Below are 26,687 nucleotides of genomic sequence, written 5' to 3'. Positions count from 1 at the left end.
TTGGATCGTGAAAGCAAGTATCCCACATGCTTTCTTTACCATCTTATCTACCTGTCCTTCTATCCTGAGAGATAGTGGATGTTTACAGTAAGGTCGCTTTGCTACTTTCTTACCAGGGTCCTACTCTTCACCATACATTCCCAAGTGCATCATCCCTCACAAAAATCACTGAATCCCTGCAGTGTGGAAACAGGCCATTTTGTCCAACAAGTCCACAGTGACTCTCTGAAGAGCATCCCACCCAGAGCCACTTTTCAGACCCTATCCCTGCATTTCCCACAGCTAACCCACTTAAATTACACATTGCTGAACACTATTGGGCAATTTATCATGGCCAATCCACCTAATCTTTGGATTATGGGAGGAACCTGGAGGAAACCCACCCAGACACAGGGAGAATGTGCAAACTCCACAAAGTGATACCTGAAGTTGGAATTGAACCTGGATCCCTGACACTGTGAGGCAGCAGTGCTAACCACTGAGCCACCTTGCCGCCCCTGGATTGAATTCCATTTGAAACTGCTCAGCCCATCTGACCAACCCATTTATATCAAGCATAATTACTCTCTGTTCACACTAGTAAATTCTGTCTAGTTCTCTTACAAGGGTACATTTGTTCGATGGTCCCAAACCTCCAAGCTTAAAACTCTTTTCCCCATCTTTTCACAGCAGTTTCTGGAAAAGTTTTGAACACAATTGCTGACTTGATATATCTTGAACAGTCCAAATATAAAAGCTTTCAGTGAAACATCAGTGCCTGCCACAAACCAGGTCAAATTCTCCAGATCTTGCCTTCCCCCACTCTGGCACCTATCAGCTCAAAAATGTTGTGATCCAATTGTGGCTTTGGAATCAAAATCATTTTGTCTTAACCTGGTCTCATCTGACCCACTGGGAGATGCATGTCTTTCAGTTCCCACAGGGCAAACTGTCTGTTTTCACACTATACTTGCTTGCAGTGGAAATTATCCTTTTTTTTGCCCAAATAGTCTCTCTCACATCTCTCAGACAAACACAATATTTGGTAGTTTTCGGAGCACTGTTCCTTCAGCAATCACCTGATGAAGGAGCAGCACTCTGAAAGCTAATGCTTCCAATTAAACATGTTGGACTGTAACCAGACGTTGTGTGATTTTTAACTGTGTACACCCCAGTCCAACACCGGCACAGTGGCTGGCACTGCTGCCTCACAGCGCCAGAGACCTGGGTTCAATTCCCATCTCAGGCAATTGTCTGTGTGGTTTGCCCATTCTCCCCATGTCTGCGTGGGTTTCCTCCGGGTGTTCCGGTTTCCTCCCACAGTCCAAAAATGTGCAGGTTAGGTGAATTGGGCATGCTAAATTGCCCGTAGGGTTAGGTGAAGGGGTAAATGTAGGGAAATGGGTCTGGGTGGGTTGTTCTTCGGAGAGTCGGTGTGGGCTTCTTGGGCCGAAGAGCTTATTTCCACACTGTAACATTTGGTAGAACTCCCAAAACTTAAATTTCCCATCAAGTCATCGCTCTACCTCTAACTACGACATTTAAAAGCTGTTTGGACATATTCATAGGTAGGAACAGTTTAGGTAAGTATGGGCCAAATGCAGGCAAATGGGACTATTTCAGTTTAAGCATGGGAAGATTGGGTTGAAAGGCCTATTTCTGTACTGTATACCTCAATGACTCTGCTCTTTGACCCAGAGTATGTCACAAACCGGAGCAAAATAGTTCACTCTAAGATCAAATGTAGCAGTCAAATTGCAGCGGTGTAAAATTATTCTGTTTCTTAAGAAGAAAATCAGATATAGGAATTTCTCAATTTTCCTTTATCTCTGGGCTTTTGTAAGCTTGATCTCCAGCCTCCACACACAAAATTCCCTGCCCACTATCTCTCTTAATGTACAACTGCCCTCAGCAGCCCTTTGCATCAATACAATGGCAGCATCTACAGAGGGATGGCCATGATTGGGTTGGTCTGCTTGTTGACCCTTATCCCCACACCCTGGGGGAATACTGTATTTTTACTCTGTCCCATTTGTCACTACACAGTTCAAGTCAGAAATCTCATTCTTGCCAATTAATTCAATAATGTGGAAGGATATTTGGCTCGGAAAGTTATGATGTGGAGGCTGAGTGGGTGGAGATAAGCAGCATCAAGGGACAGAAAATATTACTGAGGGTTGTCCATGGGCCCATAAACAGAAGTGGAAATGTAAGGGAAGGCATTAAACAATAAATCATAGATGCCGGCTATGAGGTACAACTGTCATCATAGGTGATTTTAATTTACATACAGGTTGGAAAAACCAAACGAGCAATGATATTGTAGAGGATGATTTCCTGGAGCGCATGCACAATAGTTTGTTTTTTGGACAAAATTATTGAGGAATCAACTCAAGACCATTTAGACTGGATACTGTGCAATGAGAAAGGGTTAATTAAGAATCTTTTAACGTGGGGTCTCTTGGGGAAGTGTGATCACAATCTGATTGGATTCTTCATTTAGCTGGAGAGTGAAACCATCAAATCTTAAACTGTGGCCCTGGATCTGAATAAGTAAACTATGAGGATATGAGGTGCACATTGCCAAGAATGGTTTGAGGAACCTTACTCAAGGGGTTGATGGTGGATACATGATGGTTAATATTTGCAGAACATTTGCATGAATTGCAACAATTATTTATTTAGTTTGGCATAGAAATAAACAGAAAAAGTGGTTTAACTATGGCATGTGAAAGAAATTAGGGATAGTATTAGCTCCAGAGACGAGACATATAACATTGTCAGAAACAAACATACTTTGATGTGATATCTTGGAAGTGTGGATGTACAAAGGGATCTGGGTGTTCATTGTACACCCATAAATTAAAGCAGACAGGCTGGTGCAGCAAGTCATTAGAAAGGCAAATGGTATATTGGCCTTCATTCCAAGAGAATTTGGGTTCAGAAGTAGGGAGGTCCTACTGCAGTTATAGACACCCTTGGGGAAACCACTCCTGGACTACTGCTTACAGTTTTAGTCACTCTACTTGAGAAAGGATATACTTGCCATAGGGGGAGTGCAGAGAAAGTTCACTAGACTGATACTTGGGATCACAGGACTGTCCAATGAGAAGAGATTGGCTCAACTGGACCTGTATTCATGAAGTTTAGAAAAAAATGAGAAGGGTCCTGCTTAAAGTGTGTAAAATTCTCACAGGGCTGTACAGACGAGGAACAAGAAGGATATTTCTCTTGTTTGGGGAGTCTCAGTGCAGGAGTCATAGTCTCAGGATATGGGATATGCCATAAATATTGAGGAAGCATATCTTCAATCAAAGGGTTGTGAACCCATAGAATTCTCTACCACAGAAGGCTGTGGAGGCCAAGTTACTGCATAAGTTGAAGAGTGAGATGGATATATTTTTAAATATTATTAAAGGCATTGAGAGGTATAGAGAAATAGTGGAAATATGGCACTGAGAAATATCATTAGTTATGATCATGTTGAGTACTGGTACAGGTTCAAATGGCCAAATATCTCTACTCCTGCTCCTAGTTCCTTGTTTGAAGTGGAATGAAGAGAACCCTCCTTTCATCATGGTGCAAACTTAGGATGGTGAAACAGGGGTCACCTGTTCTCCAAGACTTCAATGGACTTTAATACAGCTCTTGGTAATTACAGATGTACAATGCATTCTTAGGCACTGGGCTCAAGATGGGCAATTCAGATGTATAGTAGCATACTTCCCCAGTGTGTCATGTTGGAAGACTTCAGTAAGATGGAGACTGAGAGTTTTATTCCATTTGGTCATGTGGTTTGAATCTATTAAAGGTTTATCTGACATCTCATGTGAGGCATAATTAACGTGGTGCACAGGAATATTGGAGTATTCCAGGACTACTGCCATTATTCAGTGCAGAGTGTTTCCATTATGGCATTCACTGAATCATGTCAAAATTCACGGTCGTTCAAATTCATTGTGTAAATTTGAGCGAAGTGATCTTTCACTTTTGCAACACTTTTCTAGAATAGTCATAAAGTTACAAGACAGTTCAAGTCATCATTGTTTTGTTCCTTCAATATTGCAGCTGCATATTATTGCCTTTGGGACCAGCATTAATTGCTGCCTGACTTTTCATCACGAGCAGTATGTCTTGTTCTTTGGAAATCTATTGACAATTCTAATGGACCTGTTATCACAAAATGGACTCCAAGCAGGAAATGGTAATCCTCAATAGTATAATTGTTCAATAAAAATGTTTCATAAAATTCCAAGTGAAGATAAACAAATCAGCATTTAATATTCTAAAATGATAAATGTTAGGATCTGTCTGTTGATGTTTACTTTAATTTTACTGTGAACTAAGCAAATATATTGGAAATGAGACAAGTACTTGGAAGATAAATTTTAAATATCTGTCTTCATAACAACAAATGCACTTCAGAGCCTTGCCTAGGTGTGAATTTTGTGATGTATGAATATTAGGAACAGGAGTAGGTTCTTCAGCCCCTTGAATCTGTATCACTTAATTATTCAATTGAATAGTTGCTGAATTTCCCTTAAAACTGCGTAGGCGAGCAACTGTGCAACAACCTAGATGTTACTACGCAGGGAATAATGTAAAAAAAATCAATGCTGCCTTAAGATGCAGATATGTATCACTGCAAAACAATCCAACAGAGATGGTACAGCACAATAAACAAGCTGCATATAGCAACGAGACATAAGCAGCGCAATGATCAATGCAGATCACACCTTGTTTTTTGCACCTTTACTGTTAGCCATTGATACCCTGACTTCATAGAAATATATCTGCCTTGAAAGCTGCAATTGTTTCAATGATCAGAAAACGTGGGGGAGGAATTTTCTAAACACAAGTTATTTCTACAAGTTGATTTTTAATTTAAAGTGCAATGCTATGGATCTCAAGGACCAATGACATGTTTTTGCAGTTTTTGTTTGGTTTGGCCATCCCCAACAATTTCTTTGCTTGCATTACCTACCTTCATTGTCTTCAGTCTTTGGAGTACTTTCACGATTCCCTACTGTAAATAGAGCACGCGTCTACACTTTGAATTGTGCTGGTGGACTCCAAACATACTTTCATATTGCTCGTACCTTTCAAGTTGGTCTATGGTGTCAGTAACGATTTTACCCAGTTCAAACTATTACACTGGGTTATTCTCTGCTTTATCCTTTGTACAGCTGTCATTTGCCTGATGCATTGCATCACTGTACAGAAAGAGGGGCTGATATTTTAACATCAAGTTTATGGTCAGTTTTATCTCAGTAAAATGTATTATTTGTCTTTCCTCTTTGATTATATTTTTCATAGCCAGAGATGATTTCTATTGTACTGAGATTCTACTTTAAACTAGGCACATTAGTCAAGATGAAAGCAATTAAATCACCATTAGGAAGTGTGTTTAAACCAATGAAGAGTTACAGATGGTGGCATTGATATTTTCAGGCTTTACTTCCAGACTATTATACAAACATTTGAATATTCATCTTCTGAGCAGGAGTAAACCATTCAACCCCTTGAGCTTGATCTGCCATTTAACAAGATCATGACTGTTCTGAATGTGAACTGAACTCCACATACCTGTCTGTCCCCAATCAACTTTGATTCCCATGTTAATCAAGAACCTATCCACTCCTGCTTAAAAATATTCTCTTAGTCTGCCTCTACCATTGTCTGAGTAAGAGAATTCTATGATTTTTGATGCCTATGATTAGCATCAAAAATAGTAATTTAACTCCAGACCCATGAGGAATTGTGGGATCACAGAGCAACTGAGGTGAATGATAAAGATGCATTTAAGGGAAAGCTAGATAAACATGACTGGAGGGAATAGGAAGCTATGCAGGTAGAGATAGATGAAGGAAGCTTGTGCTGATTATAAAGAACAGCACAAACCATTTGAGCAAATTGTCTTTCTCTGCAGTTCTATTTAATCCAACCATGTAAATTACTGTGACTCATTAAAAGGGGATAAAAAAAGGTCTCATCTCTATCCTAAATGAAAGACCCTTATTTTCAAAAATTGCCTCTTTCCATTTTTTTCCCTAATATTAATTGTAAGCAACATTTCATAAACACCACTTACTGTTCATCCTGTTTGGATGGATTTTGCAAACTTCTTTATGGCAAGACGTTTTCATTCTATTTGCGACTGGTGTGCTGTTCATTAGAATTCCTGCTGATAACTTTCAATTTCTTTAACTTTAGGTCCAAAGAACTGATTAAGGAAGCGATCCTGGATAATGACTTCATGAAAAATCTGGAGTTGTCTCAGATTCAAGAAATTGTAGACTGCATGTACCCAGTAGAATATGCCAAGGACAGCTGTATTATCAAAGAGGGTGATGTGGGATCTCTGGTTTATGTAATGGAAGGTAAGTTATTTGAATTTTTAATACTGCACCAACAGATCTAAAGGAGTCTGCACTAGGACTACTTGCCTCAGAATAATCACCTTTATGTTCATTGAGTAAATTGCTATTATTTTTCTTAAATCCTTTACAATAAAAATTAGTTGTGGAGTGATTATATTAGGAATGGATTTCCTTTGCAGAGTATAAGGAGGAAATAATTCTGCAATATGTTTGTATTGTTTCCAATACAGTATATCATTATTATAAACGAGGACTGCATTTAACCATTATCACTTAGGCAGTAACTGATCATCCACTTGCTATGAGATCTTCTTTTCAATTTATTTATTGAAAGTATTGCAGCTCCATTTTAATGAGTCACAGTAATTTACATGGTTGGATTCAATCGAACTGCAGAGAAAGATGATTTGCCCAAATGGTTTGTGCTGTTCTTTATAATCAGCACAAGTTTCCTTCATCTATCTCTACCTGCATAGCTTCCTATTCCCTCCAGTCATGTTTATCTAGCTTTCCCTTAAATGCATCTTTATCATTCACCTCAGTTGCTCTGTGATCCCACAACTCCTCATGGGTCTGGAGTTAAATTACTATTTTTGATGCTAATCATAGGCCGGTGTTGTAGGCAATCATTTTCTGTGAAGGGCGCTCCTGGAAATATTAACATTAGCAGTCTCTCCTTGTCCTGACTTTTGAAGGATTGTGTCAACCATGCAAAAAGCAATTTCATTTTAAAGTATGTGCTACTAATTCAACAGTCACAATGGAATCAAGAAATATACAATTTGGGGCAGCATTGCTGTCTGTGTGGAGTTTGGAAATTCTCCCCCAGTCTGCGTGGGTTTCCTTCAGATGCTCTGGTTTCCACCAACAGTCCAAAGATGTGCAGTTTAAGTGGATTAGCCATGAAAAATGCAGGGTTCCAGGGATAGGGTAAGGAGGTGGGACTGGGTGGGATGCTCTTTGGTGGGTCAGTGTGGACTCATTGGGCCAATTGGTCTGCTGCCACACTGTAGGATTTCTATGATTACAAATCACTGAGCCACCATTTATGTATCTAACACCTACATAACAGACAACAGTCAGTTGCCCATAACATCAGTTATACTCTCAGCTGCACCATGCAGTTAACTGATAATGAAGGAGTTGTGAATGCTAATCTTCAGACATTGGCTCACGTAGGGGGTAATTTAATTGTGAGAACATTGTAGACAATTGCACTGTTTCAATTAACTATTGATTTTTTTCCATGTTATCTTATTGCTTAGGATTAAGTAAGGAGGAAGGAAACTTTTAGCATCAACAAAGGATCTTATATCTCCTGCTTTGAAATTGGACAACAATGATTATCCAGCATTTTTATGCCAAAAATGTTCTTGTAAGGACTCTGCTGTGATTTAGAAATAGTATTTTTTGCAATTTAGTGTAATGCTAAATTAAAATTTGATCAAACTACACCTTTTGGAAAGAAATATCCAATGTAAAAAATGATTCTGGGACACCCATACATTCAGTCCATATGACTTGTTTGGCAGCCTCATGCCTTTTTAAAGATTGCCCATTTAGTCCAAATCAAAGCCCAATTGTCTGTTTTCCATTGCAAGTTGTTTTAGATTTGTTAAATAATCATTCCCTCATTGCTCTCTGTGAATTAGTGTGATCAAAAAGGCTGAAGAATCATTTCTGGTGTGACATACGTACAAATGTTGGGAGAGAGGTCTGGTTTCTCCTCAATAGATTTGCAGCTTTTAGTATTAGTTCAGATTTAGGTTCGCACTGTCCTCCAGAGTGTCTGCAAGGCTAGTTTAATTTGCATCTCTATTCGACTCTCATCTATGAGGAATGTGTACAAGGTTAACTTTGCGTGTGCAAGAACATCATAGACCCATTCTTCCTAAATGAGTTTATGAGTTCATTCTCAAGACTGTCAATGCTTGTAATCTCTCTATTCATAGTGTCACTGGTACCTGAAAGTAGCTTGCCAGTTTGATGCCAGTCTGCCCTAGACTTTTGTTGCTGACTCCCACCACACATCATGGAAAGCTGCCAATCATTGGTCAGAACCTGCAAAACGGGACAGCTGAGGCACCTGTAATTCCACTAATGCTGTACAAAGGATTGGTTTTACCAATAAACCGAAGTGATCCACACATCTGTTCTCTGCTCAGTCAGTATGCTATTCTCAACAGTTGTGACTGTGCCATTAGTATACTGGGTTCAACTGAAGGTATGGGAAGTAATTGTGACCGAGAGCCTTTCCCTCACTGCGGCCTTGCAAGAGTGGTTAGAGGTTTCAACTTCACAAGATCATTCTGTACGTGTGATGCCAAGTCTGAACCCAGCATACCTGGGTACTGGCCAATTTTCCCTTCATTCCATTGACGTGATGATAGGGCATGTTTGAATGCCCATGTACTTTCAGTTCCAGAACACACACTGCAGGAAAGTAATTCAGATGAAGTGTTGACCTAGAATGGTGCTAACGTTTTTCAAATGCTAATGGTGTGCTATGATGTATTGATTATTTGACCCAACAAGTAGGACACAAAAGTTGAACATAAATTCAGGAAGTCTTAAGTTCAAAACAAATTCCTATTCTAATTTCAAGTTCATATTGCTGTTTAAAGTGTTATTTTTTAACCTTTAGCTTATGCATTTTTCTAACAATGCATGGCAGTTGCATCACATTGAAAATGCATTTGCAACGGAATGGCTTCTTAAGGATTGTTTGTAGTTTTTGTGCATGTGGAATTGCACAGATTTAGTTCAGGAGAGTAAATAAATCCAATGTGCTATTGCCACAGTTTCTTGGAATGTGAGCATTGTCCCAAAACCAAGAAATATCAAATCTCTTTCATGTTCTCAAAGAAAAGACTAGGTCCAGATGCTAGATCAGAAAGTGGATAAATAGCCACCAAAATCATTATCAAGCATTTTCTGAAGATTTGTTTGAGCTGGAGTTGCTCACATTCTGTGACCTGACTATACTGCCATTCTCCTCACCCAGGTTATAAAAGTTGTGACTGTTTGAAACAGGAAGATTCCACCATCTCAACCTCCCCCCTCCTTGGCTGAGGCACAGTGACCCTCGGGTTAAACCACCACCAGCCATCTTTCTCTCTCATGAGAAAACAGCACTGTGATCATCCGGGAGAATGGCAGCTTTATTAGTAAATTTAATAGAAAAAAAATTCTTAAAGGCTGTGAATGAACCAATATAATAAGGACACAAATATGAACCCATGCTTTCAGACATTATCAGTGCAATCAGCAAATGGCACAAACATTTGAAGTTAGAAACTGTATTTTGTAGATCTGATTTTAGCCAGGACAATAATATATTGATACCAAACAGCCCCATAGAAAGAAGTGGTGCTATCTACTGGAAAGCTGCATCTGTGCATTTATGAGGCACTTGAATGGATGTTCAATATCCTTTATCAGGATGGTTCACGCATGTGGGTCAACATGTTTCCATCATAGAATAAAACAAAATACACCAGGAGTTAATCCCATTCGAAATGGGAGTTCACTTTGCTCCAAGCTGAGCAGGAAATTGCTGCTGAGAGAAATGTGGTTCTGTCTTCTTTGCTCTGTAGACTGCAAGTTGTATTTCACCAGAATCGCGAACCTAGTACCAGTATATATCAATCTTCCATTACTAGCAAGCTGGGGTATCGAATCTAATTCAACAAGGAGTGCAGGAGGACATGCTCAGGCATTCCTGGAAATGAGATGTCAACAACAGAAGCAACTTGCTATAAATGGCTAAAGCAATCCCCCAACCAACTGGTCAGATTAAAAACTCTGCAATCCTGCCACATCTACTTGTGAATGGCAATGGCAACAATACAATGAATTGGAGGAGGAAGCTTGACAAAGCATCCAATCCCAATGATGGAGGAGCACCAATGCACAAAACAAGGCAAAAACTGCTCACCATCATCTTCTGCAAGAAATGCCAAGTGAATGAATCATCTTGGCCTCCTCCCAATTCTGAATGTCAGGCCGTGTGCTCATTTCCCATTTCAGCATGGGATGAGAATCTTGCTGGAAAGACTGAGAAGGTAATTGCTGTTGAGAAGTTGATGGTTAACAGGCCACAAAGTTGATTTAAAGACCACGGGGAAGAAACATCGGGATCTGACTTGGAGGGAGGCTGCCAGAGCTCCTTGGTGCCAGGGTTCTATTCCAAATAATCCGAATACAGTATCTTGTCCCACATTTCAGCTTTAATGGCGTCATAAATTCTGGATTTTTTTTCAAATAGTGTAATGAGGACAGTTGTTGGAGGAACTTGCTATCCAGGCCAAATTCCTAGGCAGCTCTAATAATGTTGCTAGTTGTCATGGAGATAATAGCAAAAAAAAATTAGAGAACATTAACCAGGGGAACTGAATAGCAGCATCTGTGGTACTGGAGAAAGAACGAACAATGATAATGACCTTGAAGTAGAACAGTTACAATGGCAGAACAGAAAAAAAATGTGAATCACGTAAAACTTGAGTTTGGAGTCGTAGAGACACAAATCCCTTCACTGGCTCACGGTGATGTGCTCTGTTACTGTGTTAGGGACATTCCAGTATTAAAGGGAACACTAGATATTTCTACTTTTAATTCATTCACAGGATTGGAATGCCAATATATCTGTTGTTGATTCTTCTTTGTCCACCAGAAGGTCTTAAACCACTGCAGTCCATGTGATGTAGAGACATCTGCAGGGCTGTTAGTAAGAGAGTTCAAGGATCTTGGCCAAATGATTATGAAGGAATGGTGATGTAATTCCAAATCAGGATGGTGTTGACCTGGAAAAGAGCTTGCATGTGTTAATGTTGCTATGAAGCTGCTTCCTGTTAGCCTTGAAGGTTAATGTGGTTTTTGTGTAAAACACCATTGCCAGTATAACGTATCTGCTTTCCTTATGTTAGTCGAAAATCACACAATACCAGTCCAATAAGTTTATTTAGAGGTATTAGCTTTCGGAGAGCTGCTCCTTTATCAGGTGAAGGAGCAGCGCTCCAAAGGCTAGTGCTTCTAAACAAACCTGTTGGACTATAACCTGGTATTGTGTAATTTTTAATTTTGGACATCCCAGTCCAACACTGGCATCTCCAAATCATTCCCTATGTTAGTCCTTGTAGCATATACCATAAAGATTTTGTTCTTATTGAGAAAGATGTCTTAATGTTTATTAATGACAATAAGACATAGAAGCTGAAGTTAGGCCTTTCAGCCCATTGAGTCTGCTCCACCACTGAATGCAGTCATGGCTGATCTCATAACCTTCAACTTCACTTGTCTGTCTTTTCCCCCGCAACTCTTGATTTCCTCATTCATCAAAAATTTGGCTATCTCAGCCTCAATAACCCTCTGTGGGAAAGAATTCCACAGAATCACAATCCTTTGAGAGAAAGAATTCCTTCTCATCTGTCTGAAATGTGATACACCTTATTCTGAGATTATGCTGACTGGTCTTAGGCTCTCCCACAAGGGAAAACAGCTTTTCCAGATCTAACCTGTCAAGTCCTCAAAGAATCTTGTATGTTTCAATAAGATTGCCTCTCATTCCCCCATATTCCAATGAGTACAGGTCCAATCTACTCCACCTCTCATCATAAGACAGAGCTACATACCTGGGATCACCCAAAGGAACTTTCATTGGACTGCCTCCAATTCCAAGATATCCTTCCTTAGGTAAGGGGCCCAAAACTATTTACAGTATTCCAGCTGTTGAATAGTGAGTGCCATGTAGAGTTTTGGCAAATTCTCCCCACATTTATATTCCATTCCCATTGAAATAAAGGCCAATATTCCATTTGTGTCATCACTTGCTGAACTTGGATGCTAGTTTTTTTGTGATTCCTAGACGAGGCCTTAAATCCCTCTGCTCTATTGCTTACTGCAGTCTTTCTACATTTATAGTATTTGGCTTCTCTATTCTTCCTGTCTATGTGACAACAGGTATTATATTGCTGTAAGACCACAGACTGGCATTTTGTATGGTTCCTGTGCTTACTGTATGGATCAAAAGGTACAGTGATAGCAAACAGGCTGTTACTTTTAGTCTAGATTAGAGTGGTGCTGGAAAAGCACAGCAGGTCAGGAAGTATCCAAGGAGCAGGAAAATCGACATTTCAGGCAAAAGCCGAAGGACTTTTGCCCGAAACGTCAATTTTCCTGCTCCTCGGATGCTGCCTGACCTGCTGTGCTTTTCCAGCACCACTCTAATCTAGACTCTGGCTTCCAGCATCTGCAGTCCTTGTTTTTACCTAGGCTGTTACTTTTACTACAGCTGTGTCTACTGAAGGGGAGGCAGGTACTTTAATAGGAACATCACCAGATTGTTAAAAGGCACATTGCCTGCTGATCTGAGATCTCTGCATTAATGGAACACAGACTGCATCTTTGGAAGGTGGCAATCACTATCAAGTCTGAAAAGATTCAATAGTATATCTTGGATGCATATACACTGCTATTACAGAGCTACTTCGCATTAACCATTCACTCTCTCCAACAATGATTGGGATTTGCATACGTGGGTCTTTAGTGTTGTTGAAGCTGCATTCATTCAGGCAAATGGTGAGTATTCCATCCCACTCCATTTCTACCTTGTAGTGGTGGACGGTTGCTGGGGAGTCAAGAGGTGAGCCTCTGGTCTGACCTGTAGCCCCATAATGACTATGGCTAGTCCAGTTCAATTTCTCATCAGTGGTAGTCTCCAGGATGTTGATAGTTGGGGAGTCAGTAATACCATTGAATATCGAGGTAAGATGGTTAAATCCTCTTGTTGCAGCTGGTCACTGCTTGGCATTTATGCAGCATGAATGTTAGTTATTTGTCTTATTGCCTCAGTTAAAGCTTGAGTGTTGATTGCGACTTTGTCTATTGCGTGAACAGCTTAGTATCTAAAGACTTATGTTCATTTCCATTAATAAGCATAGTGCTGTTTTTGGTATGCTCTGGGTTGAACCCTTGGCTCACTGGTTACGTTAGATGTGCCAAGCAGCAATTTACAGTTTGTTTTTGAATATAATTTTGTTGTTGTTGATGGCCTCATGGACTTCTATTTTTAAGCTGCTGGAGCTGCTCTATGTGTGTCCATTGTAGCATGGTGGTAGCAGCACAACCCAACAGAGATTAAAGTCAGTTTGAAGATGGACTTCTGTCTTAATAAGAACTGTGGTAGCTGCCCCACCAATACTATCATGAACAGATGCATTTGCAACTGGTAGTTTGGTGTTTAGTTTGAATGGCTAATGATTCATCAGCTAGGAGCAGTAACAGGAGGAGGTTTCCTTGTCTATGTTTGACCTAATGCCGAGAATTCATGGGGTCTGAAGCCAATTTTAAGAATTCTCAGGACACTCCTTCAGACTTTATACCTAATGTCAGGCTTTCCTGTTGCTGGGACACAAAACGCACAGCATCAATGATGGTCATGCCTGGGGCATGAGAAGAGTGATTTGGTGAGTATGACTATGTCAGGCTGTTACTTGATTCATCTGTGGGACAGCTGTCTCAATCTCTGCACAAGTCCAGGACGTTAGTGAGGAGGACTTTACAGAGTTGATTGGGTAATGTTCCAGTTCCTATATTGGTGTCAAATAGGAATATAGGAGAAACAATTGAGCAGATGACTGACACCTGAGAAAGTGCTTAGCTTGTAACATCCCCTTGGTATCTTTGCCTAGCCTAGTGTTCCTTAACCGCGCTACTCCAGTGACTGTGGATTCTGGCTGGTGGAAAGCTGTTCATGTCACACAATCACCTGATGGAGGAGCAGTGCTCCGAAAGCTATTGCTTCCAAATAAACCTGTTGGACTATAATCTGGTGTTGTGTGATTTCTAAGATTGTCACACTGTGAGACTGCAAATGTTTTTTGAGGATGATGTTGAGCAAGTCTCATCCTCTATGGTGCAGCTTCAGAACACACCACATCAAGTTGGAGCAGCAGAAGTGTGGACTGGCTAGCTGGGAGAGTATAAGAAGGACACTGGTGAATGGCCACAGTGAGGCGCATTGTCATCCTAATAGAGGACAGTAGGCCCTCTCTTCATAGAATTACTGCCAATCCCTCAGGGCATTTATATACACTGCCATCTGCAGGCTGACCCAGCCAAGTGTTCATTTCCTACCTCTAGTGATACCTTACCAACAATGCTGGGTGGAGGATATAGTTATGCAGATAGCCTGCTCATCAATCTGTTCAGCCCCCTCCAAGACTCTCCATGACAGTCAGTACGGTCTCCTCCACGTTAGGTAAAAGATGCAGCCAGGTTTGACTGCATGCTGTTGTTACATCTCACCTGCAAGAACAAGTGAAATGAGTCAAAAGGGTGTCCTACAATATGCACAGCAGCCTTCAATTATCCAAATTTCAGATTATCAAAACAAGATCGCAAGGTCCCAATGCTTGGCTAAACTGTGTTATCCGGTATTCAATTATCTGAATGGAATACTCTCCGCCTGTGTCGCTCACATAATCGAGTTTCCTCTGGGACTTGGCTGATGCAGTTGATGCCTGGATGGTTGCAGCTCTAACATCACTCAGGGATCTGAAACGATCCAAGACAAAGCAGTCGACTTGATTGGCAGGCCATCCAGCACCCTAAACATTCACACTGCCGGGGTGACATGATAAAACATTGACAAAGTTCATCACAGCAACTTGCCATCCCATGATCCGATTCACCAAGTGGAACAAGGGTGTCATGCACAAGGGAATACCACCACCTGAAAGATGCCCCGCAGGTCTCTCTGTACCAAATCTCACAATATATCACTTACTGTTCTTTCATTCTCACAGTGTCAAAATCCTGGAACACCCCTCCGAACAGTACAGTTGGGCAGTTAAGGATAGATATGAGAAAGGTAAGGAGGGGTTGTTTTACCTTTCTATGTGACCATGACAATGACTTTGACTTTAGTAAGGAATGACTATTACATTAAATGTGAAAGGACAGTAAAGGCAGTTAAGTCCAGCTTCAAGCTGCTCCAGATTAGATTCCCTGCAGTGTGGAAGCTGGCCCTTCAGCCCAACGAGTCCACACCAACCCACTGAAGAGTAACCCACCCAGACCCATTCCCTCTGACTAATGCATCTAACACAGTGGGCAATTTAGCCTGGCCAATTCACCTGAGCTGCACATCTTTGGATTGTGGGAGAAAACCAAAGCACTCAGAGGAAACCCATGCAGACACGGGGAGAACATGCAAACTCCACACAGACAATCACCCGAGGCTGGAATCAAACCCAGGTCCCTGGCACTGTGAGGTAGCAGTGCTAACCACTGAGCCACCATGCCACTTTGTGAGAGTGTATATTTTTTAAAACTTCAAATGCATTGAAATCTTCTGAGTATGTTCAATGAACTAGAAGCATGGTCACAAAAATCAAGCACCTGGCAAAACATCAAACTGATATTGCCTCTGGATTTTGTTTTCATTTTGCATATCAATCTTGTAAAGAGCACAGCAACATTACCATTTAATTATAATGATTCCTGATCACAGGCAATACGACTGATTCAGATTTGTGACTGGACTTAAGTACAATGTTAACTGATTGTCAAACATTCAAAGTGCTGTGTTTATATTTGTGAAATATTTTCAATGCCCTTTAAATATAGCACAGTGTACATAGTCCATTTAGGGACCTCTCAGACCCAATGGATTATTGAGGCAGAGGAACATATTCTTAAAGTCATACAGAATGGAAGATAGAGTTGTCTTTTCTTTTTGTGACTTTATTTTCTGCTCTGCGGCCAGTTTTATTGGCAGCTCGACGAGCAATGGCTCAGGGGTGAAGGGGGTGGGAAGAAGGGGCATACATGGTGATGTAAAGGGGTGGGAAGGAGGGGCTTACATGATGATGTAAAGGGGTGGGAAGGAGGGACTTACATGGTGATGTAAAAGGGTGGGAAGGAGGGGCTTACATGGTGATGTAAAGGGGTGGGAAGAAGGGGCATACATGGTGATGTAAAGGGGTGGGAAGGAGGGGCTTACATGATGATGTAAAAGGGTGGGAAGGAGGGGCTTACATGGTGATGTAAAGGGGTGGGAAGGAGGGGCTTACATGGTGACGTAAAGGGGTGGGAAGGAGGGGCTTACATGATGATGTAAAGGGGTGGGAAGGAGGGGCTTACATGGTGATGTAAAAGGGTGGGAAGAAGGGGCATACATGGTGATGTAAAGGGGTGGGAAGGAGGGGCTTACATGATGATGTAAAAGGGTGGGAAGGAGGGGCTTACATGGTGACATAAAGGGGTGGGAAGGAGGGGCATACATGGTGATGTAAAGGGGTGGGAAGGAGGGGCTTACATGGTGATGTAAAGGGGTGGGAAGGAGGGGCTTACATGGTGATGTAAAGGGGTGGGAAGGAGGGGCTTACATGGTGACATAAAGGGGTGGGAAGGAGGGGCTTACATGGTGATGTAAAGGGGTGGGAAGGAGAGGCTTACATGGTGATGTAAAGGGGTGGGAAGGAGGGGCATACATGGTGATGTAAAGGCGTTCAACTGAAATGAAGAGACGCTGAAGGGTCATCAGGGAAACCAGGAGTGTAATACAGGAGAGGAGATGAGAGGTCAGGGGAGGGCTGGGTAGTTATTATGGGTCACAGTTGGAGCCTTTTAATCATCACAGCAAATGCAAAATCCTGAAGCTGACAATATCAGTCAGAAAGTCAACTACACGTAGGGTGCTGCTTTGTCAATGTCAAATGAACTGACCAATGTAGGGTTGGGGGACTGCAGTGAGGGATGGACTGATTAATATTGTATTTGATTTTTGGAAGGGTTTTAGTGTTCAGGACTGGATGCCTCCAAAAGGCATACTCTAGTAATCAGGAGTCCAGTATTTGTGTAATACTATCCATCTGCCTTCAATTGGCTCATTTAGAATGCCATCCTGGGGTTCCGGAGAAAGTAAGTCAGCAATAGTACATTCTACCAAGCTCCTGTGATGTCGGTCCTCTCAAGAACCACAGCAATGCAGAACCATATAGAGCAGACGCTGGTCTACGGGTGAGACATAACCTTGATGTGGTCAGGGGTAATCCTCCCTTTAATTGTATCAGCAACAACAACAGCTGCTGCTACCAGCTGTTAGACAAACTCCTGAGGGAGATATAGCAGGACAACAGCCTTCACGGAGGAGGAGAGCTCTGCTTGGAACAGGAGCTCCAGGCTTAAGTGTAGCTACCTGCAGATAGCAGAGAACTGTTTAAACAATGACACAAGATCTTCTGAGCCATTGAGTCACAACCTCTGCTAGTTGCTGTATGGGAACCTGTGCTCACAGGGACTGGGCACCAACTCCATTTCAGTAACCCCAAAGATAATAGTTGCCATTAATTTCTTTGCTCATGGATTGTTTCAGGGAGCTACTGAGGATCTCTGTGGCATTTCACAGTCCTCAACTCTGCTGTGCATAGACCATTGGCCTCGTGAAGGTGAGGAATCGGTCAGACAGAACACAGTCAGACTGGATGTTCTGCACTCTAGTGGTGTGCAGCCTCCATCACAAGCTCTGGGACAGGTTTGGAGCTTTCCACTTCCAGGATGATGAAAATGGGATGAGAATTTTTTTCCGTTCTGGATATTATTTACTTGCAGATTTGCTATCAGCCCTCTGCATCAGGAACAGCTTCTTCCACACTTAGATTTTTGAATGGAACTGTCAAATTTTAAACTTAATGTTGAATTTGTTCTATGTGCACCTTCTCTGCTCTGTTCCAGTACCATAATGCACTTTGTCTGGTATGATCTGCCTATACTGTACACAAAACCAAACTTTTCACTATACTTGGGTAAATTTGACAACAATAAATCAAATCCAAAAACATCTCAAGAATTGACTTGCTTTTCGATTTGATTTATCTGTGCAATAAATATTGGGTTTTGTCCCCCTCTTTCAACTGTGGGTCTGATGGTCTCACCTGTGACAGCTAAAATATGTGGAGAAACGTATTCTGGATCAATGTTAGCATGGATGAAGCTGGAATACAGTGAGCAGTTCCATTCCTGTACGCTCCTATATGTTGTGTTAAAGTGGCTCTTGTGACTCAAATGTTTTTGCTACATCAGGGAGTCTGCTCCCTGGTGAATACTACCAATCTCTCTCCCATCCTCACCTATCTCATTATACACCTCATACGCTCACTAGCCCCACAGTGCTGCAGAAAGCAGTGAGCTTTAATTGCATCCTCTCTGACAACACTGTAGTTTACAGTGTGTGAATTTGCTTCTTTCAATTTGGCTCCAATTTGGAGTAACTTGGCACAGTCATTTTCACTGTTAACACCTCATGGTATAAAATGTTATGTATCTTTTTGATAATGCCAACTGTTTGACAGGGCTTTTCTTCTTGGAGCCTGTTAATACATGCCTCATCTCCCTCTTACCTTGCTGATGCTGATGATCCATGGCTAGAGAGATGTGGCAACCACCGGGGGTGGGGTGAGGGGGGGGGGTGGAGGTGTCTGTTGATTCAGATTAGATTGGACTAGATTCCCTACAGTGTGGAAACACGCCCTTCGGCCCAACAAATCCACACTGACCCTCCAAAGAGTAACCCACCTGAACCCATTTGCCTCTGACTAATGCACCTAGCACTATGGGCAATTTAGCATGACCATTTTTGGATTGTGGGAGGAAACCAGAGCACCTGGAGGAAACACGGGGAGAATGTGCAAAGTCCACACAGACAGTCGTCCAAGGCTGGAATCGAACCCGGATGCCTGAGGCAGCAGTGTTAACCAATGAGCCACCATGTCACTCCATGCTGAATGTGGGTCTCCATGCTGGAGGGACCACAATGAGCATGAGAACAAGCTACATTGTAGCTGACCAATGGTCTCCAGTACACCTACCTGGTTCCACCATCCCCTCCCTGGTCACTTTCTGCAGGTTGACCATGTCTCTGAATGGCTGAATACAGAGGCACAACTTCTGCAGGAGGTTCAACAGGTGCCCAGTCTCTGCAGACCTTGGACTCTGGGATTTTGGGTTTTTCTTACTTCCCCATTCCCGATGAAGGGCTTTTGCCCGAAACGTCGATTTTCCTGCTCCTTGGATGCTGCCTGACCTGCTGTGCTTTTCCATCACCACTCTAATTTTGAGAGTGTGCATTACCAATATGAGATGGTGAGCTGTACCAAGTAGAAAGTGCAGTGGGAAGGAAGTGTTAGCAGTTTAAGGGGATGAGGTGGATGTGAACCCTTGACTGCATATCATACCGTCTTTGGGCATGTCTGCAATGTCTGTGCAGTGACAGAATGAGTGATGCCCATCTGACTGTGAGGTACAGCAAAACGACAGTCAGATGTATCCTTGTAGAGTGCAGCAGTTCATTTTCTTCCTACAGCTCCCTGATGAACTCCTACAGCATCTCATTTGTGTAGATAATAAGCTGAGAAGCATGTAATTGTGTGATAACAAGTTCTAATCATGGGCAGTATTGATGCCATCTGAGAGACTTGCTGCTATATTTTTATTTCAAAATGGTAAATCCTAGCCATAGACACCACATTCAGGACTTAAGCATTAAGCCCAAATTCCAGGACAACCACACTAAAACGATACAAAAAATAAATTGTATTATTGAGTTTTAATTGGCCCATTGCAGTAGGATTAATTGGTACATTTGAGAATAACAGTATAGAGCCAGGTGACTGTGTCAATGTTTCAAGATTAAAATTATTTGGCAGATCATAGTTGATTCACAATGAGAGACATTGGATAATGTGACATTGGTGGAATAAGTTCACGGGGATAATTTGGTGCTTTACACGTATGTAGGTTCCATGACAGAGCTGGGCGAAAGTGAGGACTGCAGGTGCTGGAAATTTAGAGTCGAGAGTGAGGTGCTGGAAAAGCACAGCAGGTCAGGCAGCATCCTGGGGAGCAGGAAAATTGACATTTCGGGCAAAAGCCCTTCATCAGTAATGAGGCTGGGAGCCTCAGGGGTGGAGAGAGAAATGGGAAGGGGGTGGGGGGGAAGGTAGCTGAGAGTGCAATAGGTAGGTGAAAGTGGGGGTAAAGGTCATAGGTTGGAGGGAGGGTGGAGCGGATAGGTGGGAAGGAAGATGGACAGGTGGGGCAGGTCACGAGGGCAGTGTGGAACTGGGATAAGGTGGGGGTAGGGAAATGAGGAAACTGTTGAAATCCACATTGATGCCATGGGGATGGAATGTCCTGAGGTGGAAGATGAGGCCTTCTTCCTCCAGGCGTCATGTGGTATGGGAGTGGCGATGGAGGAGACCCAGGACCTGCATGTCCTCGGCAGAGTGGGAGAGGGAGTTGAAATGTTCACCCTCAGGGCGGTGGGGTTATTTGGTGCGGGTGACCCGGAGATGTTCTCTAAACCACTCTGCGAGTAAGCGTCCTGTCTCCCCAATGTAGAGGAGACCACATTGGGAGCAACTTATACAGTAAATGACGTGTGGAAGTGCAGCTGAAACTTTGATGGATGTGGAAGAACCTTTGGGGCTTGGGACAGAGGTAAGTGGGGAGGTGTGGGCAGAGGTTTTACAATTCCTGCAGCGGCAGGGGAAGGTGCAGGGATGGGAGGGTGGGTTGTTGGGGGGTGTGGACCTGACCAGGTAGTCACAGAGGGAACGGTCGTTGCAGAAAGCGGATAGGGGTGGGAAGGGAAATGTATCCCTGGTGGTGGGGTCCATTTGTATACGGCGGAAATGGTGGAGGATAATGTGATGTATACAGAGGTTCGTGGGATGGAAAGTGAAGACCAGGGGGGTTCTGTCCTTGTTGCGGTTGGAGGAGTGGGGTTCGAGGGTGGAGGTGTGGGAGTTGGAAAACATCTTCAACCACATGGGAGGGGAAATTTCAATTTTTAAAGAAAGAGGCCATCTGGTGTGTTCTGTGGTGGAACTGGTCCGCCTGGGAGCAGATGTAGTGAAGGCGGAAGAATTGGGAATATGGGATAGCATTTTTGCAGGAGGCAGGGTGGGAGGAGGTGTAATCCAGGTAGCTGTGGGAATCAGCGGGTTTGTAGAAAATATCAGTGTTGAGTCGGTCACCTTTGATGGTGATGGAGAGGTCCAGGAATGAGAGGCAGGTGTTAGAGATGGTCCAGGTGAATTTAAGGCCAGGGTGGAATGTGTTGGTGAAGTTGATGTACTGTTGAACTTCCTTGTGGGAGCACGAGGTGGCACCGATGCAATCAATGTAGCGGAGGAAAAGGTGGGGAATGTTGCTGGTGCTATCTTGACAGAGCAACTTGACTCTCCTCACTCCCCCTCTCCCTCCCCCTCTCCATCGCCCTGCAAGTGATTTGATTCCAAGTGTTTATTCCAGCTCCCTTTCATAGTTACGATTCAATCTGCTCCCATCATGCTGTCTGATAGTGCACTCCAGATCATAAGCTGCATACATATGTGGATCCTTATTTCTGCTCTGGATCATTAATGAATGATCTTATATCTACATCCTCTGGTGACAGCTCTTTTAACTCGATTAAAAATCCTTCATCATTTTGAACTTCTCTATTCAAACTTCCCTTCACAATTTCTCCTGTTAAAACAATCCTGGCTTCTCCAATCTCTCCATACTTGTTGGCCATGAGAATAGGGCTATTTTCACATTAGTTGATATCAAAGACTTCAAACTAACATGAGGAAAGTAATTTTTCCAGCTCTGTTTAAAACAGTTCACTTCAGTGGATGACGCGCAGCTGGAGTGGATGTACATCAATGTTAAAACCGCTTATTTCAAAATGTTAAATTCCAATAAGTTAGCAAAATGAACTTTCTTGGAAGTGACTACTTGAAGAATGAAGGGCACATAATGCTCTTTTCCTGAAAGCATGTGTGTAACCTAGTCACAGGATTAGCTCCAGGTTTGATGTTTTATCCGAATAACGACATCGTATAACTGCTAGAAAATCAAAGTGCAATGTTTGTTTTTGAGATTGAATGAAGTCTGCACTCTGTAATATCTCAGCCTGACAGTTGTCTAGCTTCCCTTCGCACTTATGTGGAATTATATGTTGATTAGAATTTGCAACTCCAAAGTGCCTATTTGTGTACTTATGTTTATATTCCACACCAACCTACTCACATCCTACATCTACATATCTAGACTTTTACTGAATGTTAATTGTGTTATGCCAAAATGTAAGCATTCAGTTCACCAGACAGGAGCGAGACCCTGGCTCTCTGACTTTTAATGCTTCAGCCGCAGTTACAATGTGCCTGGTTTTCACGGGGTTGTGAAGGTTTTGAGCATCCTAAAAAATGGTGATGGTGACCCCAATCAGGAGTGTCTGCCCGGTTTCCAGCAGATGTCAGTTTTACTGGCAAGGGAAAGGATGAGGAGTGATGAGGTGAGGGCTAGAGGGCCTGATCAAAACAAAAAGCTGGGAGAGAATCCCAGAAATGCAAGTGGGCCTTATTAAGCAGCCTACTTTGCAGTCCTTTTGACTGTCATCTGTCTGGGTCTAGGGCCAACACACGCACGTCATCCCTGCATGCACCACATACGAGAATCCCTGGATTCAGTGCCCATTTTTTTCTCTGAGATACATGCATTGAACTGGGAAATTTCCTGACTTGAGCTACCTTAGTCCACTCCCTTGCCCTTGTCTTCTGCCAGTTTCTGAATGGGACATGTGATTAATGTTGAGGCTTGTTAATGAGGAGAACAACCCATGAGCAAATTTTCTGAAATGGATCAGCCAAAGACTCCAAAGGTGGCATTTACTGAATTCCTGGTAAGTTCTTTCCTGCAGAGTTTACTTTGCACAAAGGAGACAGTATTATCGAGAAGCCAGGCTCCATTTCCAGTATAGATTCAAGTGGAATCATCATTATAAAAGGAGGTGCTGTGCTGAGTTAACACAAGCTCCACTTCGCTCTTACAAAGCAGGCACAGAAAAACCGGACTGGTGTACTTCACTCTAATCCTCAAAGCAAAATTGCTACTTGAGTTGGTGTTGACCTGTGGTTAATTTTGGCAGAGAACATACATGTGCTATCATGTTTAACAGCATGTCAGCTTGTTTACCCTTTCCATTTCCTAACCTTTGCTGAAACTCTCTGTTCACAGGCCCAGTCTGCAGTCTTCACAGACACTGCTTCATTCCTAGTGTCACCTTACAAAATAGGGACAGATGGGTTTTCCCATTGGGTTCCAACATTAACTAAATACAATTAGAGCAGGAGCTGAAACCTTCGAGCTCAAGGATGCCTCAGGCTGTTTATTCACTTGTAACAATAATTAGGAAGACCTCCTTTTACAGGGCACCTTTATTAACTCCACTGTCACAATCAATGAATATACTTTTATAGTGTAGGAAAATGGCATTTCAAACTGCAAGAATCTAAAGACAGCAATGGAAAACTGACTTGGTAATGTCCTCTAATAATATCGTAGTGAGGTAGAATTTTAATTCAGACCAAACCAAACCTCCAAATTTACAGACAATGCCTCTTCTACTTGGAGATGACTTGTTTTCAGCATTTATGCGTCACTGAGGACTGAGCTATGACAGTATAGTTTATTGAGCTCTCGAGCTGTGATGGTCTTGGAGATGTTAAACAATGAAGTTCTTCAAGGCTGTCTCAGTCCATGAGCAACTAGATAGTTAAACCACATATAACCACATATAAAGCAAGTAACCCATGCTGTACCGACAAGAGTGAAACCCGACTATAACCTGAACTGAAACCCCTTGTAAATGTTCAGATAGTACATGAATACTCACTCATTACCCCAGGATGTGCCCAATGCTTACATTATGCAGCAGTGCACAGTCCCTGCAGTCTTTGAGAGTCATGAGAGAATGAATGTGGGTTTGTTGGGGACTTGGGTTAGCTTTTAGATTATTGCTTTATGATTTCAAGGAGAAATTGTCTTACCAATAGAGTGTAGATACATCTAAACTCGCACCACGACACAAATTACTGTGACGCATGTTGTCAGAATTGACTAGAAACTGAACTGAACAAGCAATATAAATATTGTGGCTATAAGACTAGGCCAGAGGCCTAGTGGCGAGTGTAACCTGTGACTGGCCATAGCTTGTCCATCTTTTACAAGGTTCAAATCAAAAGTGTAACAGAATACTCTCCATTTGCCTGGATGAATGCAGCTGCAATAATACTTGACATCATCTGGGACAAGGTAGACAGGCAGGAGGCTGGAAAAACACAGCAAGCCAGGCAGCATCAGGAGGTGGAGAAATCGTTGTTGTGGGTCTAACCCTTCTTCAGTATGTCCTGATACTACCTAGCGATGAACCATAATGAGGTTCAACAGTTCCCTCCACAAACAGGTACCACACATCGCCTAAGCCTGCACTGATCTTTTAGTTCTTAATTCTAAAAAAAATGTCTCCTACATTTAAACTGAAAGCATCATATAGTGGATAATCAAATTAGCAGCTATTACTAACCAAACAATTTATGGTTTTTCTAGAATGTTCCTCTTTGTAACATCATGGGCTTCAATTGCTCCTGTTAAAAAGACTTTACAAACTGACAGACAAAAACAAAATACCTCTTTCCCCCACACCAAATTCCCACACTGCTCCAAATCCAAGAACATATACTCACTCAAGCTGCATTTCACTCTAGAGATCTCTCCTTCCTGATCACATACTTTCAACAGACTCCTATTTCAATAGGGCTGAGATGACCCACGCGAGTTAAACTTCAGTTGTAATCAACACCTATCAAGTTCATATTCGGTCTTCAGCTGATTGAGGGACAGTTATCAGTTAATCAGCTGAGTCAACTACCTCCTTCATGTTTTAACTAAACACTGAAATTTAAAAAGGAGAAAGCAAAGAAAGATTTGCTAGTTCCATTCTCATGCCATTCCAAATCCCAGAGAGATATACTCACTTGGGTAGTGTCTGAATCTGGAGTGTGATCTCTCCTTCCTGCTTTATAGGTCAAACAAGGTGCCTGAGCTCATCACACAATATCAGGTTATAGTCCAATAGGTTTAATTGGAAGCACTAGCTTTCGGAGTGCTGCTCCTTCACCAGGTGGTTGTTGTGTGACCTGATGTTTTTAGATTAGATTACTTACAATGAGGCAGCAGTGCTAACCATTTTAAACTCTGTACACCCCAGTCCAACACTGGCATCTCCAAATCATGAGCTCATCACAGCTGCAAGTTGCTGAGGCCGCAAGATCAGAATAGCCCTGTGAGCTACTGACAAACAACTGTCTAATAGCATCTGCGCATCCTGACCCAGTTAGTTAATCATTTGAAGGCCTCGGTCGAATGCGGGACAGACGTAATTTAAACATTAGCATAAAAGCAAAAAGCACAGAAGATGCTGGAGAATCTCAACAACTCTGGCATTATCTGTGGGGAGAGTAAAGAGTTAATGTTTCAAATCTTCAGAACTAATTTAATTTAGGTAACTTAAATCTTTATGTTTTGAGTGGAGCGTGTGCGAATAAATTGGCCATGTGCTGTGCAGCCAGCAGACTTGTCAATAATTGGACAGAAATTTGGGTGGAGTTTTATAAAGGAAAGTGATCTAATATTACCAGTAATGCACAATGGATAGAAGTTGCAATTAATCCCCTATTTCACAACTCAGAGCTTTCATCTTTTCTGACTGGATGGCCAAACCCCTGGGCAATGAGTGTGATTGTTTGTTTATGCTGCTTGTGTAAAACTTCAGCTGGACACAAGCATACCACCGAGGATTTATAATATGGAAGATTGAACTCATCCATTGACGATTTGCATTCTGTCTTTCTTTGTGCTTGGTTCAGTTTTATTGAAACTGATTGACAAAACCAGTGGTGAGTAGCTGTGGACTGGGGTGTTCCTTTCTGCTTATTATGCCCCCCCACCCACTCCCCACCGTCAATGTAGACCCATTGCTGATTCAGTTTCTGTAATTACAGGCTCGATTCTTTCAAAAGTTACATTGCTCCCAGATAATTGTATTTTAAGTTTAATGCTGACATTTTTTCTGAGAATATAATATAGATAAGGTTGGACTGCTGCAGCTTTCATGCAATGACTTCTAACGGTGTCTTCACAACGATGTGGGTACAGTGAAGCTATTTGGTGTATCACAGTTTACCTGGAGCTCACAACTTATTAAAAACACATCTGGAAATGAAAAGCTGCGATTGTAAATGTGAAGTTGCCAGGTTGTCATAGAAACCTAACTGATTCACTGATAACTTCCACAGACAGAAACTTTCCATTTTTCTCCTATCTGCTAAATGTAACTGCAGGAACCCACCTCTCAACAATATTTTTGATGCTGATACAGTAAAGGAAAACGCTGGAGATACTCAGTAGGTCTGGCAGCCTCAGTGGAGAGAGAAACAGTGT

At 42.1% G+C, this 26,687-nt stretch overlaps 1 protein-coding gene across 4 annotated transcripts in view; it reads left to right on the top strand.

Annotated features, from left to right (window-relative positions):
• Window positions 1-26,687, top strand: part of prkg1b (protein kinase cGMP-dependent 1b) — an 827,021-nt gene that overhangs the window by 192,822 nt on the left and 607,512 nt on the right. For all 4 annotated transcript variants that reach the window (XM_060841873.1, XM_060841874.1, XM_060841872.1 and 1 more), the window contains exon 2: window positions 6,193-6,359. In XM_060841873.1, the coding sequence (XP_060697856.1) occupies window positions 6,193-6,359 (167 nt within the window). The remainder of the gene's footprint in view (window positions 1-6,192; window positions 6,360-26,687) is intronic.

Source organism: Hemiscyllium ocellatum, chromosome 22, assembly GCF_020745735.1.
Source record: "Hemiscyllium ocellatum isolate sHemOce1 chromosome 22, sHemOce1.pat.X.cur, whole genome shotgun sequence".
NCBI classification, from domain to species: Eukaryota; Metazoa; Chordata; class Chondrichthyes; order Orectolobiformes; family Hemiscylliidae; genus Hemiscyllium; species Hemiscyllium ocellatum.
This window is presented reverse-complemented; position numbering and strand designations above follow the sequence as displayed.